The sequence below is a fragment of the Antedon mediterranea genome, chromosome 5, assembly GCF_964355755.1.
Source record: "Antedon mediterranea chromosome 5, ecAntMedi1.1, whole genome shotgun sequence".
In the NCBI taxonomy this organism is placed as follows: domain Eukaryota; kingdom Metazoa; phylum Echinodermata; class Crinoidea; order Comatulida; family Antedonidae; genus Antedon; species Antedon mediterranea.
Window position 1 is genome coordinate 25,095,518 of NC_092674.1, and position 19,129 is coordinate 25,114,646.

Below are 19,129 nucleotides of genomic sequence, written 5' to 3' on the forward strand. Positions count from 1 at the left end.
ATTTTTGTTATCATATTTAATAATTTGGTATATTAAAATTGTTTTGCTTTTAGAATTTAAATAAATTAGAAATCTTATACGGCAAGTAAAATCACCCCAATATTTACTGAAGTAATTTTAAGGCTGTTAAATGTATTATTCTTCATCCTCAAGGAAACACAGAAAATTCGGAATAGGCCCTCCTCCACAGCAGCCAGCAGTGTAGCGCCTACCAGATCAGCACACCGGGAGACAATCCCCTACTCTTTTTTCGAATAGTGTTCTTTAATGTGCACTATTAAGTAAACAGGACCAACGACTTCATGTCCCATCTGAAGGATGAGGCAATGTAAAGCATCCTGTCTAAAGGATGCAATTAGTATGGTACAGATAGGCTCGAAGCCATGCCTATCACATGCTAGTCCGATATTATCATTACACCATCACTCTCTGGTATATACAGCACCCGCCACTATCTCCCATCCAAAACGCAACCGAGCCCAATTGTACTTATAGCATGTACCACTTAGAAAATGGATGGCAAAGCAATTTAGCTATTTTTTTCCAAACTAAAACAATCATGAACCCAAATTTAATATATCTATTGGTCTCATCAGCGTTACTCTTTGAGTATTCCTTCATATTACAATTTTTCATTGTTTTTCTTATTTTTATGCCTTATCATCTCTGAAATCGCTTTTGCTACTCATTATTTTTAATCATGAGGATATTTTTTATTTTATGTGGAAGAAATAAATGTTGATCTGATTCTGAATTGCCCCTAGCCAACAATTGTTAAGACGCTATGACATTTCTTATAATGTCATTTTTCTGGCTACTATCTTGACATTAAAGAGTTGATAAAAAATTAATTAAATGACATTTTTTCTTATGACATTCATTTATTCATTGTCTATTGATGATGTACTTTTTAATCAATTATTTACAAAAAAGACCTTTCGAACAATTTTATAACCGCTTTCATTTAACCGATTTTTAAACAAAATAATGTCATGATCCTTGACTTTACAGTACTAAGTGAATTTGACAAATTATTCATTTATTCTATTAAAATGTAGCTACACATTCAAGTTGAAGGAATCATACAATTATTATGTAAAATTATTACAATTTATGGCCACTTTTTGAAATTAAATTGTGCAGCTTTTATTGATGTTTGTTGAAAAGATATGTCTAGGCAAGCTTAGTAGACCATATGTAAGGGCGTGTGGTGCAGTTTGTTATACGCTACTGATCGTGGTTCGAATCCAACTCTTGTTGCATTGCTTGTATCCTTAGGCAAGACACTTTACTTACGTTTGCCTCTCTCCACCCAGGTGTATAAAATAGTTACCGGTTAGATAAAGACACAACTTTGCTCTGATTACTAGCTGCGTTATTATGGGAGTATGTGTCCATACGTGTTTGATCCAAAAACTTTCCAGGGTAATAATGTGCAGTTTGCTTAAGAGCTTGCTTATGTGTGCTATATAAGAATGTATCTGTTAACAGCATTAGTGCTTTTAAATTAAAGTTTAAATTACCTTACTTCAAAAATTTTGATTTTGAATAACAGCTTGAGATCCTCTATGAAAAGAAAAAACTTTTTCCCATCTTGCCTGTCATTTTTTATGAAAATAGGAGCTGTTGACAGCTAAGTTGTTGACTTATTTAAAAAAAACAATTTAGGACCAATGAGTCTAGGGAGATTTCCAGTTAGAGAAAGTAAATTGCTATAATTATGCAACCTTTAAGGTCATGTAGCCAACAGCACAACATAAACATGAAAATAATGTTAAATTAAAATCATTAAAAGCATTACAGTATAAATAGTTTTAGTTATTTATTCTTTATTTCGCATTCAAATGTACATATACAGCATTATAGATACAAAGCTCCTTAAATAATATACATAATTACATAATAAAACAATACCATAATAATACAAAAGCCCATGGACCGCAAACTGGTAATACGTGTACATTAAAACTCTCAGAGTAAATAATAAAGAAAGGTATTATAACCCTTTTTATAGGAAGTAAAGTAGTACGAAATAAATTATATATATTTTATGATAAGTCATTGGCCAATTCATCCCATTGTTGCCACAATTCTTAGCAACTTTCATCAGAATAAAGCCGATAGCCATTAATGGTTGCGAGAATTAAATGACTATACACAAAAAAAGCATTAAATAATAATATCCAATGCAACATTAAAGCCTAAAAAATATGTGTAGTGTAAATACATATTGCAGTTGGTCCATTGCACATTGTGATTGTGTACCATTATTTTTGTTCTATTTGAAATGCTCAAATATCATTATGATATATGTGGAAAACCACTTATATGAAAGCTTATACATTCCGTAACCAATAATGCATATTTTTATGTTGGCAAATCCATTCCATGCTAGTTCTTATATTGTTATTAAGACAGGCAATATTTCAAAATCGGACAATGATATTTATTGGAAAATTTTGTTGTTTTGGTTTATCATGGATTTTATTACTTTATTCCGACTCACTGCATATCAAAATAACAACAATTATGTCAAGGAATGGTTATTTATTAATAAGTAATGATACCATTTTGTAAATTTAAATTTATTCGGACAAGTTTATACTAAAAAAAAGTTAAACTTAACTGAAAAATAAATCTATAGAAATATGATAGTAGCCATAGCTATAACAGTATGGAAACATACTCCCATAACGCAGCTAGTAATCGGCGCAAAGTTATGTCTTGATCTAACCTGTACCCATTTATACACCTGGGTGGAGAGAGGCAAACGTAAGTCAAGTATCTTGCCTAAGGATACAAGCAATGCAGCAAGAGTTGGATTCGAACCTCGATCTCACGATCAGTAGTCCAACGTCCAACACACTGCGCCACATGCCATAGGATTTGTTTTATTTTTCTACTATATACCAATACCTAAATTTTATTTATTTTTTTTTGAGTAATCATGGAACCTAGATTTTGAGAGATTTATGCTGTGCTCATTAGAACATTTGAATTTTGGTTTTTATCAGTTTACAACGTGTTCATTGCTGTTGGTGAACTTGAAACCACAGTTGTCAACTAAGGGTAGAATTTCTTCCTCGATTTGGATGTGTGAAAAAATAGAGGATGAGGAATGTATTGCCTGTATTAAATTAAATTTGAATTAAACCTGTGTAATAATAATATTATATCAAATCTTTGTATATTTCTAATCAAATGAATAATATAAAGTATGTTTTTTTTCTTTTTGTAGAGGATGTTGAAAACAACAAGAGTGATTTTTCTGACTCAAAAACAGCACCAGTTGTTGGCAATGATAGTCGTAAGTATCCATATATGGGCACATCACATTTTTTACAAGCTTTACATTGTGGTAGCTTGAGAAAACACCTTGAATTGAATGATTTGTTACAACATGACTACTGTATGTTAAGATTTTTTGTTGTTGTTTTTTGTGCCATGTATATTTTTTTTATTCGCATGATAATTGTTTTTGCAGATTCCATAATGTGGTTGATGGCAAGTCTTTTGTTACTAATTCTAATATTGTTAGTAATTTATGATATCAGGAAAAGAGCCAACAGGTGGGACATTATTATTATCATCCAATATCACACCTTCAACATTGACGACATGATCATTATCATCATCTCTAATATCACACCTTCAATATTGAAGACATGATCATTATAATCATCTCCAATATTACACAGTTAACATTGACATCATAATCATTATCATCTCTCCAATATCACACCTTCAATATTAACATCATGATCATTATCATCATCTCCAATATCACACCTTCAACATTGAAGACATGTTGAAGACATGATCATCATCATTTCTCCAATATCACACCTTCAACATTGACAACATAATCATCATCATCATTTCCAATATCACACCTTCAATATTGATGACGTGATCATTATCATCATCTCCAATATCACACCTTCAACATTGATGACATGATCATTATCATCATCTCCAATATCACACCTTCAACATTGAAGACAGGATCATTATCATCATCTCCAATATTACACCTTCAACATTGATGACATGATCATTATCATCATCTCCAATATCACACCTTCAACATTGATGACATGATCATTATCATCATCTCCAATATCACACCTTCAACATTGACATCATGATCATTATCATCATCTAAAATATTAAACCTTCAACATTGAAGACATGATCATTATCATCATCTCCAATATCACACCTTCAACATTGAAGACATGTTGAAGACATGATCATTATCATTTCTCCAATATCACACCTTCAACATTGACAAAATGATCATTATCATCATCTCCAATATCACACCTTCAATATTGACAACATAATCATTATCATCATTTCCAATATCACACCTTCAATATTGACGACATGATCATTATCAACATCTCCAATATCACACCTTCAACATTGATGACATGATCATTATCATCATCTCCAATATCACACCTTCAACATTGAAGACAGGATCATTATCTTCAACATTGATGACATGATCATTATCATCATCTCCAATATCACACCTTCAACATTGATGACATGTTCATTATCATCATCTCCAATATCACACCTTCAACATTGACATCATGATCATTATCATCATCTAAAATATTACACCTTCAACATTGAAGACATGATCATTATCATCATCTCCAATATCACACCTTCAACATTGAAGACATGTTGAAGACATGATCATTATCATTTCTCCAATATCACACCTTCAACATTGACAAAATGATAATTATCATCATCTCCAATATCACACCTTCAATATTGACGACATGATCATTATCATCATCTCCAATATCACACCTTCAACATTGAAGACATGATCATTATCATCATCTCCAATATCACACCTTCAACATTGACATCATGATCATTATCATCATCTCCAATGTCACACTTTCTACATTGACATCATCATCATTATCATTGTCATCATCGTCAACATAGTCAACTTCATCAACATGTTCATCAACATCAAAATCATTGGATTGAAAATTTAAATTTGCATGTAAATCAATTTGATGTTTACACAGGAGTAGAATTGTAATTATTTGTCACAAAATCAAAGAAGATTAATGGACTATTCCCTCATTTGCATAAATCTCAGATCATGATCATTTTGATAATAATTAACATGTACTGTATATGACATAAACAATTATACATATTTCAGGTTACATTGCAAACCAGTTCGTTTCAACTGTGCAGGCAGGAAAGACAATGAGGGTGAGCTTCAGTTGCTAAGCCATGACGTCACTAGTCAACAGCACGAGTCGGCGTTACAGGAACAAGACACCAACGACAACTCCTGGCCTGCGTAGCGGTAAAGCTGAATTTCGCAAAGTTGAATTTCATGCGTTTTAACAATTTAAATATAGCAGCATCATGTTGATTTTAAATCAGTTATTGTTCTTTCAGATTGCCCACTAATACTTTTTATTTTTAGCTGGGCTTTTTTATTTATTTGTAGATTGCTGAATCATTCAATAGGGCAAGGCCACATCCATTATTTACCCATCCTACACCTTAACATTGATGTGCCCTAAATATTGCCTCTTGTTTCACGGGAAAGTCACCCCTTAATAGAGGTGTCCCCCAAATAGGGGTTTATTGTTCAGTTACAGTAAACTTTGAACACAAAATATCATGATCATCAGATTGTTGTGAGGCAAGTTGCTATAGTAGGCCTACATACTGTACTATAACCGCACAGATGCTTTAAGATTTTGATTGGCTTCCACACTAACCTTTACAACTTTGCTCTTGAGCAGTTGTTCACATGAATGTCCGCCTGACTAACTTAAGGCATCAGACTATTACTATGAAAGAATGGATTCTAATATGCAATTAGTGTAATTGGAACACATAACAATTAGTATAATTATACGACATAAACAGAGTCAATAATAAATGCAATAGTTACCAGAGGGCAATATTTTTATGCATTATTAATTTATTCCTTATGCACTAATTTTACAATATCATGATTAGTAGTTTGCACATGATTGGTTCTAAACTGTGCGTAAACTATGTCAGTATTAGTACAATATAACACAGAAGGTGTTTTGCACGAGCTATACCAACATTTTAAATATTTACTAAATTATTCATAATTCATAATAAGAATACAGTAACTACTAATGCTACAAAATATGTATTTCTCATAAAAATGTCCCAAATCAAATTGAATTATTATTTACATAACCGTAATTATGTTTCTGATTTTTATCTTTGATAGTCAGCACAGTCTTCAGTTGTAAAAAGTAAAGCAAAATTGCTTTAGTAGTAGAATACTCGCCCACGCGCAAACAATCTTAACAAAAGTCACATACATCCTACAAAGCCAAATAATATCAGTTCAATCATAGTATGCTTACGCTAGAAAAATATAGTGCCTTAATTTATGGTATACTATATATGATTGGTGATTATATTTTGCGATGTTCAATATGTTTAACAAACTGCGTAACAGCTCATTCTGTAAAGCCAAGTTATTCCAGTTTATCTATGGTATGCTTACGCTTAAGAAAAATAGTTCCATAAGTTGTGATTTGAAGGTAGTTGCATTTATTCATGCGTAAGATCTTATATCCATGTATGGCCTTCGTTGTGACAGGTTGCGTCTTTTATGGCTTAATTTCTTCAGAAATTGGATATCAAATGAGCAAAAATTTTTTTTTAACACCAACGTGCCTTCCGATGATAAATTCATCTTTATTTTATGACTAATGGATTTCTTTTTGTCATTTTTAAGCCGGAACATAATTTTATAGAAAACGATATTTTAAAAATATATTAGTTTTTGTGCATTTCAAATTTTTGTAATGAATTTTCATGATGAGTTGAGTGAATGAAACATCGAATGTTTTTTTTTACGCTGTGATATTTGTGTGTGATTTTATATGTAAAGAAGTTTTTAATAATTACTAATTAGTCAATGACAGATAACCAAAATTAAATAATATTATTGGGGAACCTTGCATTTTCTAACCACCCTTAACCTTTTGAAGACGAGGCCCGTATCCCATATGGGGTAATTTACTGTCCCAGGACGCAAGGCCCGTGTATTCAATTCAATTCAACTTTTATTTCAGCTGTCCATAATGGTATAATACATTACAAAAAAAAAAGATGAAGGAGAAAGGACCTAAACTTTTATGTATTGGTATATAATGCCTCTCTCCATTTGTAGTTCATGTTTGAATCCATCAACAAATATTTATATATACAAATTAACATTCTGTTTTCGCTTTTCATTATTCTTGTAAGAAATCGGAAAGTCGAAATCCTCAAATATTCATAAAATGATGGAATATTGTTTTCCACAAACAAATTGCTCGCACTAACAAATCTGGGTTGTCCCAACAACCTCCGCAAAGTATCATTATAACAAACTTTAAGTCGGTATATGGGTTGACTTTTTGGAGTCACGTAATTGCACTTTTTGAGGCTTTGACCTTTAACCTAGGTAAAAAAAATGCAATTTTTCAGAAGGCCATTTCACATTACAATAAAACCAACAATTGCAGAAAGTTACAGTCATAAAAATGTGTATGTGCAATGGGTTTGTATAAGGGCTAACATGTCATCCTAACTATGTGCTGTTACGGGCCCTATGAGGTACAAACTTCATCGCATGTGTTTGATTCATCATACTCATGGTGTGACTATTGAAACTGAAATTTCTAATATGTACATTTTTTATATGAAACTAATTATTATTCTATGCAATTACTATGTGTCTTGGTGTATTTAATTAACATTTTAATACCTTTTTATATAATTAAGTACTGTGCAAGCTTTAAAAGCAAGTTTTATGTCGGAAGTTTCATTAATTTGTTATTACAATTAAAAAGAGAAAGAAATGAAGTAATAATTTTAAAATGAAAAAGTCGGACTTTACTTATTCTGGGCATTCTTTTTTTTGTATGTTTCACATTAAATTTTGAAAAGTAGCCACAGATAGGGGTCACTGAGATTCTGTTGTATTATGATTGCTCCCCCCCCCCACCCTATTGTTACATCCCATGTAGGGGAATCAATTTTTTAGTTTTTTTTAACATTCCAAATATTAAGATATGCACATGTTTTCAGTCCTGCCTGACTCTTATTTTCTGTATTAAATCAAATATCTAAATTTGCATAATTCGAACCTTTTTCGTGATGTTTTAAATCATACAATGATGATAAACATTTTGTAGTTCCAGACAATTTACTGTGCCCCATTTTAGAAATGTCATGAATTAAATTAAGTAAACATTGTTATGAAGACATTTAAATAGATTGTTTTACATAAAATTATTGATTTTATTAGTTGGACTGTCGCTTTAGTAGTGTAATAACCCAATCTGAAATGGTACTAAATACTATACGTATAGCTATGATTGTGAGATAGGTTGTTGAATTCGAACCAAAGACCATAAGAATTTTCAGCTTTTAAGATGTTGAGTGAGATTAAACACATGTAAAGCAGCGGGTACTGCAACATTTAAAAATATATAATTATATATTTCGTGGAATTGTTCACAAAGAGAACCAAATACTGTGTGATATACGTGAGTTCGAACCCATGCTTATCAGTAGTTTTTTAATAATAAGGGTTTGAGTGAATTAATTTTTATTTATCAATGTAGTATTATTTCATACAGTATTATTTTTGTCGTCGCTTAGACCTTGACAATCTAAACTATTAATTATTGATGCGATAACCTTTGTATTAAATATTTATGAGTATTTTTTGTATTTTTAAGTACACTTTTTTAGAACACGCATTGAGTATGAACTGTGGTAAAATATAACTGACTTGTGTAGTGTATTCTATATAGTTAATTCAACAATGAAATGGAAAAAATAATATCAATAATATTTGCTACAATTTGTATTACTGTTGACTGGTGACGTCATTTGGTTGATTTCTGTATGAGGGGATAAGTGATTGCTACTGCCTTCGTGTGAACACGATATTAAAATTAATTTTCAATTATCGTAATGAAACGGGCCTTTATTTCAAATGCTATTGATTGGTGACGTCATTAGGTTGATTTCTGTATGATGGGATAAGTGATTGCTATTGCCTTCGTGTGAACACGATATTGAAATTAATTTTCAATTATTATCGTAATGGAAACGAGCCTTTAATTCATTTTATTTATATTCACACATTATAATCAGTGTATTTGTATAACATACATAATTATTGTATTTTTAAAATTGCTTAGCAATGAATAATGTACTATATTGTTATTTTCTAATTTACATTAATTAATTAATTGACATGTATTTCTTTACAGGCTAAATATTGTTAATACCAATATGTTTACTTATAGTGGAATATATAAAAATGTATATAGTTAAAAAATACCATTCCAACCCTAAAGCTTAGTTCCCACTAGGACACAATGCAAGGAGTAAAGTGCATTTGACCAATCAAAATTATGTCGCAAACGGCTTCGATTCGCACGAAATTCGAATCGCTTACATTGCGTCTAAGTTCTTGATTTTCGTATCTAGTGGAAACCAGCTTGCTTACTGTTAAATTGCAATATAATTTAGACATTTTAGAGAAAAACGTACGGATAACAATAGTTTTAATTAGTTTTATAAATTCCTTTAACTCCCGTTTAGATTTATTAAAATGATATGCAAATTATTCTGATATTTGATTTGTAGTGATGTCTTGTTGTACTCTTCACCTGCCTGTTTTGCACTAGTCGAATATTCGTGCGAATCGAGCGTTCTGTTTGCACGTATTAGCAAACGGCTTCGATTCGCTAGAAATTTACCTATTAAAAAATGCGCACAATTTACGATTTATGCGCACAATTTACGTACGCGTACTAAATGCTGCTGATGATATTATTATTTTTTTTTAATACCATACAGCTTTTTGGTTGAAATAACGATTTCCCTATTTCACTATGTCAGTTTTTACCTATTAAACTAAGTATTATCTAAGCAGCAAATGTTACTGCAACGGGGGTTGAATATTTTTAGCCAAAGATAATGTTGAATTTGAATCTCGTTACGATTATTTCTTCCGTAGTTTCGATCGATTTTGACAAATTGTTTATTATTTCCTCGAATTGAATTAGTTATTGGACTGCTGTACTAAAATCATGATTTATCGTTTTACTTCGGACTGTGAATTAAAACGTCAACCTACGACGAATTCTAATCGTCAAGCTATCAACGTCTCACACGTGACTTGTGAAGCAGAGAAAAAGCGCGCCACCATCTTTCCAATCAACTTTTATGTAGGCCTTTAGCTGTCTTAAAGCTTGGTTCCCACTAGCGACGCAACGTAACGCAATCTACGCAATAAAAGCAAATGCATTTTATAATTGTGTTTGCAGCACTGTTTCGTCGTCGGTTCCCACTTGCAATACACCACTTTGCGTCACTACGTCGTCGTTGCGTTGCGTTCTTGTGGGAACCACGCTTAATCAACTTTTATGTAGGCCTACCTGTCTTTAGTGATTTTATATGACATTAAGGCGTAAATGTCAAACAAACACACATGACACTTTCAGGGCATTTTACTATGCAACGCTCAAAATATATTTTAAAATGTATATGTTTGTAATTAATTGGCCTAATATACACACGTACATAAATATTGCAAATGTTGTGTAGCGTAATTTTCGAAAATGTATTGAAACTGATTATGCAAGTTTATCGGATTATGCAAATTAGGCGTATGAATATATTAGGAAGCAAAGTCCGTGAACTACTTGACTGCTTACCGTATCTGTTTTCAGTATTTTGAGCTTGTCTCATTCCCGAATTAATTTTCTTATAAACTATACAGTATATAGCGTTCGGTTTTAACGTTTTCTTGTATTGGGAGGCTGTGTGGCGAGATGGCACCGTACCCCTGTGTTGGGAGACTGCGTGCTATTTTCGTTGACTGAACCCTGTTTTCGGAGACTTACTTTTTTAGAATCGTCGTCAAAGCAAACTCTGATCAGAGAGAGCGTGGCTTCTCTATCAGTATTCTGAAACCATCTCCTGTTTTCTGTTATCCTACTTGCTTGCTCTATAGAGCCAAACATCTGTCTTCCTCTTCTTCACTTCTCTGGAACGTAAGCCTCCAATGCTACCGATGAGTGTTGTAAGACCGACGTGTTGTTAAGGAGACTAGAGTACAAACCTCTATGACTGAAGCTTCTGATCGAGTTAGTAAAGTCCACATCCGTAGGCCTATATTGAGGCGCGACTGGTGGAAAGTTTGGCATTATTCAAAATGTATTTCAAACAATCACACATTTGTGTGAAAGACAAACTGGACAGTATGAAAAAGACTACGTAACACACACACACACACAAGTTGATAGAGAGCAAATTTTATTGAAATTGTACTGTTACTCAGTCAGGCACAGCCTACTGAATTTGTTTTCTTAATTACAGACAAACAGCACCATTAAATTCTGTGCCTACACTCTACAAGTGAAGCTGTTAAAATGCACATGATATAAATATTGTTTAATAATTTATATATAATATTTACTTTTTATTATAAGAATATTACTTCAATATTTTATTGCATTAGATTTCTTCAAATCAATAAATCGGTAATAAAACGAGTCATGATCGATCACTAAAATACGCTCGGTTTGACGATAAGCGAGTGTTGGGCGTGCAATGGCTTAAGCCGACATGGTTGCTTAGAAATACATTTACAGCTTTGTATCTAAAATGAAGACTAGATTATAAAAGGCAGAATATATTATATCAACAACTGTTTATCAGCATTCATAAATAAACACACATTTATGCGAGGATTTGATATTTATCTGCAACACGTCAACCAATGCGCCGAGGGCAGAATAAAAGCGACATTACGATTTGTCTGCAGCGCGTGAATGAGGAGGGGCCGGTTTAGAGTTTTTAATCATTTCTCTGGATATTGTGTAAAATCAATTGGTACAAAATGGATCGTTTCGGGTCATAATGCGTAATTAGTTGCAGAAAATTGCAAAAAAAAAAAAGTAATGATAATTATCGCTGTGGTAATCTAGAAAAGTGTTACATAGATGGTTAGTTTTTTAAGCATTACGATGGGTCTTATTTTTTGACACTTTGAATGCCATCAATTCGTACGCGAACTGTTTACTTAACTCATTCTTATGGATGATTTAATCACAATAACCTAAATAATAAAGCATCCAAATAATGAACATACTTAGACCTTTAGCAGTTTAATGTTTAGTTTTCACTTGATACGCAAAGTAACGCGACCAACGCAACGTAAAAAATGCCCTTCCAATAATTTAAGGAATATTAACGTAATTTTTAGGGACGAAAACTATAGTACCAACCTAGTAAACTAGTAATATCACAGTTTGTCTGCGTGGTTATGCGATTAATCCGGGGCTCTCTATTCAATTAGCTGTATCTGACTAACTTTAAAAGAACTCCATTTTCAACTCACATAAGTGGACAATGTATGCAAATTAATGCAAATACTCGATGCAAATTTAAACAGCTGATTTTTTGTTTTTTGTGCAGAAATGTGTAACCTTTGATATAAACACACACGTAAAATGCCTCACTCTTTTTTACCGAAACAGTATATCTGTTTTGTTATAATTAAAATTCTACGCATGGGAGCTAAAGTGTACGTGAAATTCCCACTAGACTAGCATGCTAATTTTATCTAGTGTTAATATAATATGAAACATTCTGGATGGAAGATTAACATATACCCAACTACTGGAGTAATAGATTTACGATAACCGTAGCAATGCAGGTATGTTGAGTATTGTATTTGTCATGCACCAACACGAAAAGCCAGACGCAGACGTATACATACATTTGGCGTACATACAAATGTATTTTTTTAACACTGGAGCGTTAGCGTTAGGAAGTTTATGCCTACTTATGGTATAACATACCCTTTTCTACATACATATTATATTTTAAAGGATATGTCGAGAACCCTAATTAATCCCTGCGCTGTTAGTTATTGTCAGTGAGATCACAATGTTGATGCGCGGCGTACAAAGGCCTTAACGTTGATCAACATTTGAACGCGTGCGGCGTACAAAGGCCTTACCGCCGTTGATCAACATTTGAACGCGCGCGTCGACGTTGTCTGTTTGTACTTACTTATTGTAATAGGAAGCGCCTAAATTAGTTTTCTACATTTGCATATTATTTTAATATTTGCTATAATACGACCTTAATACTAGTTATTAAAACAAAATTCTAACTGTACTATCAATACAAAACAAACAAGCAAACTATAGTAGTAATGCCTAGTTTATGTTCACACTAATTACCTGTATAAATTGTACATTAAATAAAAACAAATGTAAAAGCACAATAGTAAATTGAGTACTGTAACAAAAATGTACTAATTTGAATGTATTGAAATGATTGCAAATACGTCTGTTGTGGCTTCCAAGGTTCTCGTGCTAAATGACCATTTCATAGTCACGTTTAAAAATGTAATATCTTTAGTATTTTCATCAACAAAACGTTCCATACTTGCATGACCACTGTAGTGTAGAGAGTAATACTGCATATGTAGTTATAATATCGTAGTTGTTATATATTACATAATCACTTCACCAACCAAGGGGTTGAAACTTATGATGTTTCTCTCATGTCAGCTACTGTATACCTCGATACTTCTATTTTATTTATAACCAAAATGTATAATTTATTTGATAACAATTAGTTAGTACATGAATTTTGACATCCATAGCACTTTTTTTTAATTTGATAAAATATAATACGACAAAATATTAAAACAATAACATGAGTATGTACTCTCTAAAACACTTTGTTAAACAAGCCACTTTTTGGAACAATTAACTCTATTTTCTTATAAATTATTACGCACCTAAAAATCGGGATACGACAGTGAAAAACTAACGTTTATCATAAAATTGTTATTGAATTTTAAGACCATATAGTTTATTAAAAATTGCACATTTATTATAATTGGAACTATGCAAATTCCATTTCTAACTATACAATTATTATTTACCGTACAAAAGATACCTTTTAAGTATAAATACATTTTAAATACTAATATATAAGTTATATAATTTAAAATCTGAATTGTTTTTATTTAATGATAAACTGACCATTTGAGAATAATTGAATTTGCTTTATTCCGTCTGCGGTTTAGAAAAAAAATATATGACTCCCTTATTTGGAATGTTAAAACCTTACTTAAAATCATAAAAAAAAAACAATTCTGTTTATAAAACTTAGTAATATAGACAAAAATACCTTCAACTTTAAAAAGCACCAATATCATAAATGTATAATATCCATAGAGTTAACTTCCTTCAGTGACGTATTCAGAATTTCTCAAACCAATGCTGATAAAAGAAATTGTTTGATTTTTAAGTTTACCGAAAACGACCAGAAAATGTTCTGTAAATGCAGGGTATGTGAATTTTGAAAATGAAATCCCAGACCCATGGGTTTGTCACTATTCAGAGGAGTTTGCGATTCTAGTAATACTAGTAGTAGGTTGAAATTATGTTATCACCCAAAAAAACTGTTATTTGATTTGATGGATTCAGAAACCTTTAGCATACAGTAGTTTATTAAGTTTTCAGGTCTACAATGTAGAAAATTTTAGAAAACTTGTTTTCTCAAACTCAAAGTTGTTTGTAGTTGGGTCTAACTAGCGCCCAAACGTTTGTTTACAAACTCCGAATTTTGTTACTGTTTGGATTAATGTGTGTTGCCACTCTATCATCTAGGTCTACTAGACGCTAAGTCGGCAAACCTCAGCAAAATAGATGGCTAAGAAGGTTTACTTAGAAACTTATTCTCTTCAGTTTTCCGAAGTTTGAGAACTTACTCGAACTCGAAATTTGCATTTTTTAGGTTTGCAAGTGAAGCTGGTAATGGTGGTGGTGTTTTGGTTGTTCCCATCTTGGTGGAAAGATTCGTGGATTGTACCAGTATTATTACTCTGATAAAGACGTTTAATATATTATAAGGCCAACGTTGGGTTATTCATTTAAGCGGCAGTCATACTACCAACGCCACCATTTGTAGAAAAGATAAGAAGTGTGCACCTTTCCTAACTCCACCCCTTCTGAATACGTCACTGCTCTCTACAAATCTATATTGCATTTATAGGCCAAATGTTATTTGACATGGGAAGTAAATTATTAAAAAAATATACTTCAATCGCACACCAAGAACAGGTCTACTTTTTACTGTTATCTCTAGCCCAATTGCAAAAAAACTAGTTTCTAAAAAACATCAATTGAAATCTAAAAACATGTACACATTTTATATTATAAACTAGTTGAAAATACTTTTATCGGTTTCATGTGAGGCCAATATTTATACCACCGTTGAAGTGATGGTTGAGCGTAATTGGATTTGGTTGGAATTGGTGTCCATTTGGAATGGACTTCTCTGGCGATACTGGCAACGGATCTTCGTCAAGATCCATCCACACTCTCATCTGTGATTGGTCATCTCTAGTTTCGCTAAGAATGTTCGTCATACGTCCGTCATACAATCCAAATATTCCTCCTTTTAACAAAAACAAAAATGGAAACACATTAGAAATATTTATATATAATGTGAAGAAGTAAATTTTACCTGCCAAGCACTAATGCACACATCGGACTACTTTCATCTTTTCCGACTTTACAATTGCAATTTATCTTGACATTTGGTTTTTACTTCTATTGAAATAGAATCGTCGATCGCTTCAGGTATGAAACGTTGTCAATATTGAATTGCATTCGTGTGTTATTTGGTCATTTTATCAATAGAAGCGAGTTTAAAAGTTTATGAAAAGTTATATTTGAAATTATTGAAACAGTTTTAAAAAGTAAAAGTAACATCTTGTTTTCGTTTTTCTGCTGAATATTCGTAACCAACTGGTTAAAGAATGCCATCGGCTTGTTTCTATTCCATACGTAGTTACATGTTTAGTGTGTTTAAAACCTAAACGTGTTTATAGCTATGTTGTTTTCCTCCACTTGTTTAGCAGTCACCATGTGTAAGGTACGTGTTTAGCGTTGCGTGCATACGATTTTACTATGGCGGAAAAAACTCCACACTTGAACTCCACACATGAAAATTTAAACGCGTTTGAACCTAAACGTGTCTTTATATTGCTCCACATGTTTAACAATCAACACGTCATTGATGTGTTGAGTTGAGTACAGACTTAATATTTAGAGTGTGTTTAGAACCTAAACATGTTCATATCTAAACATGTTTATGGCTAAATGTGTCGGAAAAGTGGGTACATAATACATTAAGATCTAAACACTATTTTAACAATCTATAGATGGGCCTGTTACTGTCGCCTCACATAAAACAGTCCGCAGTTTCTAGTTGTTATAAATGACACCGCACGAATCGAATACCAATTTGCGTCCTTCTTTTATTTTTTTAATGTAATTTTAATGTTATTCTAGCTGTATCCACCACAGACTATGAATGCGATATTTTCTTTTTCACAAGACACGGATATGTGGGAGTATATACTACAAACGGTATAGCATTATGCCCACTTATTCTGTAATTGAATACGTTTAATGCGTAAATCTTTAATAACCCGACTGAGTTGTGTATAAGTGATTGAGAATAAAACTGTAAAAATGATATGTGATATTTAAATCTCCGATCGTATGTCTTGGTTTTAAATCTGAAGTTATTAGTTTGCTTTGGAAAAATACTTGTGCTTTGGATATATTTAAGCAACTTGGGTTTATGAGTAGCCTACTGTATAAGGCATAGAGCAGTAAGCTTTACGTCATTTGTAGGCCTGCCTACTTTCGAGTATGGGGGTTACTCCGGTGTACTAGTATACACACAGTTAAAGTTTCCAAATACCAATACCAACTTACTATTTATTCAGTGGAACTTTGTTTTGTTTGTCTGGTGTTATCGTAGGGCCTATATTATTCATAGAAATTTACAAAGAAAACTTAATATTATATTGTATTTGGGCCTACAAGCTTATTCATAGCTTTGGACTATTTTAATTTAATTAGAGCATGTTATAAAGCCAAAGAACGGGCCTGTGTAAGAATATTATCATTGCTGTTTCTTAATTGGAACATGCGTATTGATCCGATCTACTTTTAGCGATGCGCAACCAATCATAGCTGATAGTGGAAACCGGCCCTCACACTACACGTATTTTTTCCAATTAAATCAATCCGCAGAATAATTAATAATGAATGCGTATAAATTATCATCATATAGCCTGTTAACTTATATTAAATTGTATCAGCGTTAAACTGCCAAACCTCGTAATATTTGTTTTAATATTTCATCTTTTCATTTAAGATTGATTATGAAATTATGCGTTAATTTATCAGATGATATTGAATTTCTGCTCGAGGCTTCTGTATCAGCGTTAATGGCCGCTGAACTGCTGACGTGAATGCGTAATATTTTGCCGGTTAAGAATGTTACAAGTTTTCAAGATGATGAAAGTTCGTGTATGACGACACAAGTCATTATCAAAGGTAATGGCAATACTTAGAAATTAGTTTCTAAGTTACAAGAAATTAGTTTCTTCATTAAATGACACATATGGAATGTTATATAATTAATAGAGTTCGCTGTTAAAGACCTTGCTGCTTTTAAATAATAATGAACATCAAACGCAATTACACCTAATGTTTAGTTTAGAAAGCGTTTGTTTCTGCGCATGCGTATTCATATCTCTATCTACTTCGCAATGTAAAGCAAGCGCAGCCAAGTTTATAGTTAATATCCAATTCGCCTATCAGAAAATAGGCTTAAATATTGGAAGTTGGAAGGCGCACGCCATACATTAAATGTTATGTTTAAAAATACAAAAAGGTAGCAATTTTACGAGAAAAAAACACTTGTCCACATGCCACTGCTGTGTAGCAGCAGCAATAGGTAATAACACATTACAAATCATAACGCCTATTTCCATTATAGGCAAATTTGTTCGCGTGAATCGAAAGCATCGGTTTATATAATACGCTTGCATATTTACGTATTCCAAATCCCTTTCTGCGACGAATTCTAGTTCCTTGGGGTTTTCGCTTCAAAGACATTGGTAGTTCGAATAGTTCCTTATTTTTTGCAAAGCGAAACAAAATATCGCAATCAATCAGAGCGCATCCGAATCGGCCGAAGGAAATAAAATCGGTGCTATTTGCTCAATGTGTACGGTAGGTTAAAAAAAATGATTCGCGTGACTAAATTCGCCCATCAAATATGGAAAACGGACTTTAAAGTATAAGACTGCATTCGCACTCTTGTTCCGAGTCACACACGTTATAATATTTAAAGTTCTGTCTACACTATCAAACTAGTTTGACAAAAAAGTGTTATGTGTCCAATGGTAAGGATATGCCTAAATATAGTAGAGATGTGACATCATCATGCACATCACATTTGTTAGTCACATAAAGTTTGATAGTGTGGACAAAGCTTTACAAAAAGTCGCCGTCTTTCATTCCGCGTGTAGATAAAATGGTTGAACTAACCTGTATGTATGAAAAGAATTCTGTTTCCTTTAAATTTTGATCGGTCGTAGGTCAGATCATGTGACAATCCACTTGCCGCCTTTCCCGTGTACGTCGGATCTAATAAAATGCCTGTAGTCGTTGCAACTTTTCTAATAAAATCTGTTAAAAAATCTTTATTTTTTAAGCAATGATTACTTTTCAAGATTGTTTGTAACATTAATGTTGTTACTGAATCGTATAAAACCATGTTTACCTGTTAGTTTATCCAAGGAAATCTAACAGGACACTGAGCTCGCCTTGCCAAGATAGAAACTCGTAACAGTCCTTTGATCGTATGTCTGGCTGCGACAAATACCAACAGTACTGTTCTATGGATGTACATTATTCTTGGCGAAGCGCGCGGTGTCTGTTAAGGGCGTGGAACTGATCGTGTCGCAGCCGCAGATAATCCATTTGATCCCCGAAAGTCAGCATCCTGTTGTTTGATTTCCTTGTTTTTATCAAATAATAGATAAATATATGAATTCTAGGTCTAACCTACTTCCCTCACCTCCTCAGTGTTTAATTCGGTAAGAAATTATGTTCAAATCTCAATCTATTCTCGATGGTTTCTGTTATTTCATGTTTTTGCTCCAGCCATGTGCTTT

General features: G+C 32.6%; 2 protein-coding genes across 2 annotated transcripts in view; one reads left to right on the plus strand and one right to left on the minus strand.

Annotated features, from left to right (window-relative positions):
- The window catches only part of LOC140049849 (scavenger receptor cysteine-rich domain superfamily protein-like), a 43,005-nt gene extending 33,326 nt beyond the window's left edge, over positions 1-9,679 (plus strand). The window contains exons 22-24 of the mRNA XM_072094799.1: positions 3,239-3,307; positions 3,485-3,569; positions 5,204-9,679. Of these exons, the coding sequence (XP_071950900.1) occupies positions 3,239-3,307; positions 3,485-3,569; positions 5,204-5,351 (302 nt within the window). The 3' untranslated portion in view covers positions 5,352-9,679. The remainder of the gene's footprint in view (positions 1-3,238; positions 3,308-3,484; positions 3,570-5,203) is intronic.
- Positions 9,680-11,356: 1,677 nt separating this feature from the next.
- Positions 11,357-19,129, minus strand: part of LOC140050044 (uncharacterized) — a 44,867-nt gene continuing 37,094 nt past the window's right edge. Inside the window, exons 9-10 of the mRNA XM_072095057.1 lie at positions 18,501-18,641; positions 11,357-15,543 (exon numbers count right to left, since the gene is read on the minus strand). Of these exons, the coding sequence (XP_071951158.1) occupies positions 15,332-15,543; positions 18,501-18,641 (353 nt within the window). The 3' untranslated portion in view covers positions 11,357-15,331. The remainder of the gene's footprint in view (positions 15,544-18,500; positions 18,642-19,129) is intronic.